This window comes from Trachypithecus francoisi, unplaced genomic scaffold, assembly GCF_009764315.1.
Source record: "Trachypithecus francoisi isolate TF-2019V2 unplaced genomic scaffold, Tfra_2.0 Lachesis_group12, whole genome shotgun sequence".
Classification (NCBI taxonomy): Eukaryota; Metazoa; Chordata; class Mammalia; order Primates; family Cercopithecidae; genus Trachypithecus; species Trachypithecus francoisi.
In genome coordinates this window covers 52,101,546-52,103,992 of record NW_022681457.1, presented here as the reverse complement: position 1 = coordinate 52,103,992, position 2,447 = coordinate 52,101,546, and the positions used below count along the sequence as shown (strand labels likewise).

Genomic DNA, 2,447 nt, shown 5'->3' with positions numbered 1-2,447 from the left:
TAAAAAGTCACTTCTGTGAATTCATCATCCCCGAACTCAAAAGTAATATAACCTTTTTCTATGCTCTTTCCCAAGAGCATTTCTGTTATTGCCCTTATTCCACTGTATTCTAATTAGCCTGGTCTCTGTTTATTTCTACTCAACTGTGAGCTCTTCTTCCCACCTGCTACAGTACACACAATGTCAGTGAGTATCCAATGCTGAATGAATGAATGAATAGCGATAGTTGTTTTCATGTGACTTCATATTACAGGCCTTTTACTCCAGTTCCTGGAATATTTCACTGTTGTTATTTATCCACGATTACAAGATAAGTATGCATTTTATTTCTTGTCCATAGCTAATTATCTTTCAATCATAGAACTTTTTTTTTTTTAAACAGGCTTAATTCACTTTATTTTTCTTGTATGAAAAGCCTATGTTGTAGCCACAGCTGGAGCCTGGGTCCGCTGCACGGAGACTCTGGTGTGGGTCTTGACAAGGTGGTCAGTGAATTCCTGATAGGGAGACTTGGTAAACACAGTCTCCTTCCAGAGGTCAGGGGTCAGGTAGCTGTAGGTCTTAGAGATGGCATCAAAGGTGGTCTTGGCGAAGTTGCCCAGGGTGGCAGTGCAGTCCCGGGCTGAGGTGTAGCAGTCATCAATACCAGCCATCATGAGCAGCTTCTTGGGCACAGGCGCTGAGACGATGCCAGGGCCCCTGGGTGCAGGGATGAGGCGCACCAGCACAGAGCCGCAGCCGCCTGTCACCTTGCAAGGGACGGTGTGGGGCTTGCCGATCTTGTTCCCCCAGTAGCCTCTGCGCACCGGGACAATGGAGAGTTTGGCCAGGATGATGGCCCCACGGATGGCGGTGGCCACCTCCTTGGAGCACTTAACACCCAGGCCGACGTGGCCATTGTAGTCCCTGATAGCAACAAACGCCTTAAACCTGGTGCGCTGGCCAGCACGGGTCTGCTGCACCGGCATAATCTTCAAAACCTCGTCTTTGAGAGTGGCCCCCAAGAAAAAGTCAATGATCTCAGATTCCTTAATGGGCAGAGAGAAGAGGTAGATCTCCTCCAGGGACTTGATCTTCATGTCCTTGACCAAGCGGCCCAGCTTGGTGACGGGCATCCACTCCTTATCCTCGGCCTTGCCTCCGCGAGCTCCGCGGCCTCGGCCCCGACCCCGTCCACGGCCGCGACCCCGGCCCCGGATGCCACTGCCGAAACCTCCGCGGAAGCCACCGCGGTTCCCCATCCCAGGGCCACCAGGGCCTCCGGGCCCCCCCGCTGCTGCACCAGCGTCATCCGCCATTTGGTGTTTTCTGGGAGAAGAAGGACGTTTTATTTTTTCTAAAGAAATCATTTTCTAAAGTTTAGATATGGAACCATTATCATTATTTTTCACCTCAAATAATATTTATTTATCACTTTATCTCACATCAGAGCCATGTCAAGGGTTCTACTACTGTGGAAATTAAATCTTCAGATAGATCCTTCCTTGATATAGAATCATTATTTCGTTGCATGAATGATTTATCAGTTGCCTTCCATATGTCAGACAGTCCCATAACAAGGCTCTGGGGATAGAATGATGAACAAGACAATTGCTTTCTTCAGTCGCACCTATAGACAGATAAGGAAGCAAGCCCAACAACCCCAAAAATCTCACTAGCTAAAAGGCAGCAAAGCCGTGTATCTCGCACATGCAAAGTCTGTTGTGTGTTTCAGTAACTCTCCATGGCAGCTGCCTTCCATACATTGATTCACCATTACGCCTCCATAGCCAGACAAGCTTTCAGAATTGCCAAGGTGGAGGAAGAGAGAGAGGGACTTGAACACAGAAATTACATACATCCATTCTGCTCACAAATTATCAGCCACATCAAACCATGGCCACACCTAAATTCAAGAAGATGTGTAGGTGCAATCCTCTCATATGCTCAGAAATAAAGAAACAGATATGGGGCCAGGCGCAGTGGCTCACAACTGTAATCTCAGCATTTTTGGAGGCCGAGGTGGGTGGATTGCTTGAGCTCAGGAGTTCAAGGCCAGCCTAGTCAAACACAGCAAAACCTGGTCTCTGCTAAAAATACAAAAACTAGCTGGGCATGATCTTACATGCCTGTAGTCCCAGACACTTGGGAGGCTGAGGTGGGAGGATGGCTTGAGTATAGGAGGCCGAGGTTACAGTGAGCCAAGATCATGCCGCTGCACTCCAGCCTGGGTGACAGAGCTAGAGCCTGGCTCAAAAAAAAAAAGGAGAAAGAAAGGAAAAAAGAGAGAGCGAAAGAGAGAAAGAAAGAAAAAGAGAGAAAGAGAGAAAGAAAGAAAGAAAGAAAAGAAAGGAAGGAAGGAAGGAAGGAAGGAAGGAAGGAAGGAAGGAAGGAAGGAAGGAAGGAAGAAAGAAAGAAAGAAAGAAAGAAAGAAAGAAAGAAAGAAAGAAAGAAGAAAAGAAGGAAAG

The 2,447-nt window shown here is 47.4% G+C and overlaps 1 protein-coding gene across 1 annotated transcript; it reads right to left on the bottom strand.

Annotated features, from left to right (window-relative positions):
- Positions 1 to 377: 377 nt before the first annotated feature.
- On the bottom strand, positions 378 to 1,298 carry LOC117092242 (40S ribosomal protein S2-like). Its single transcript, XM_033225540.1, has one exon. The coding sequence runs from the start codon at positions 1,296 to 1,298 to the stop codon at positions 417 to 419; it is 882 nt and encodes a 293-aa protein (XP_033081431.1). The 3' UTR covers positions 378 to 416.
- Positions 1,299 to 2,447: the final 1,149 nt, after the last annotated feature.

Coding starts and splice junctions, on each gene's coding strand:
- LOC117092242 (XM_033225540.1), bottom strand. CDS start 1,298: ATGGCGGATGACGCTGGTGCAGCAGCGGGGGGGCCCGGAGGCCCTGGT.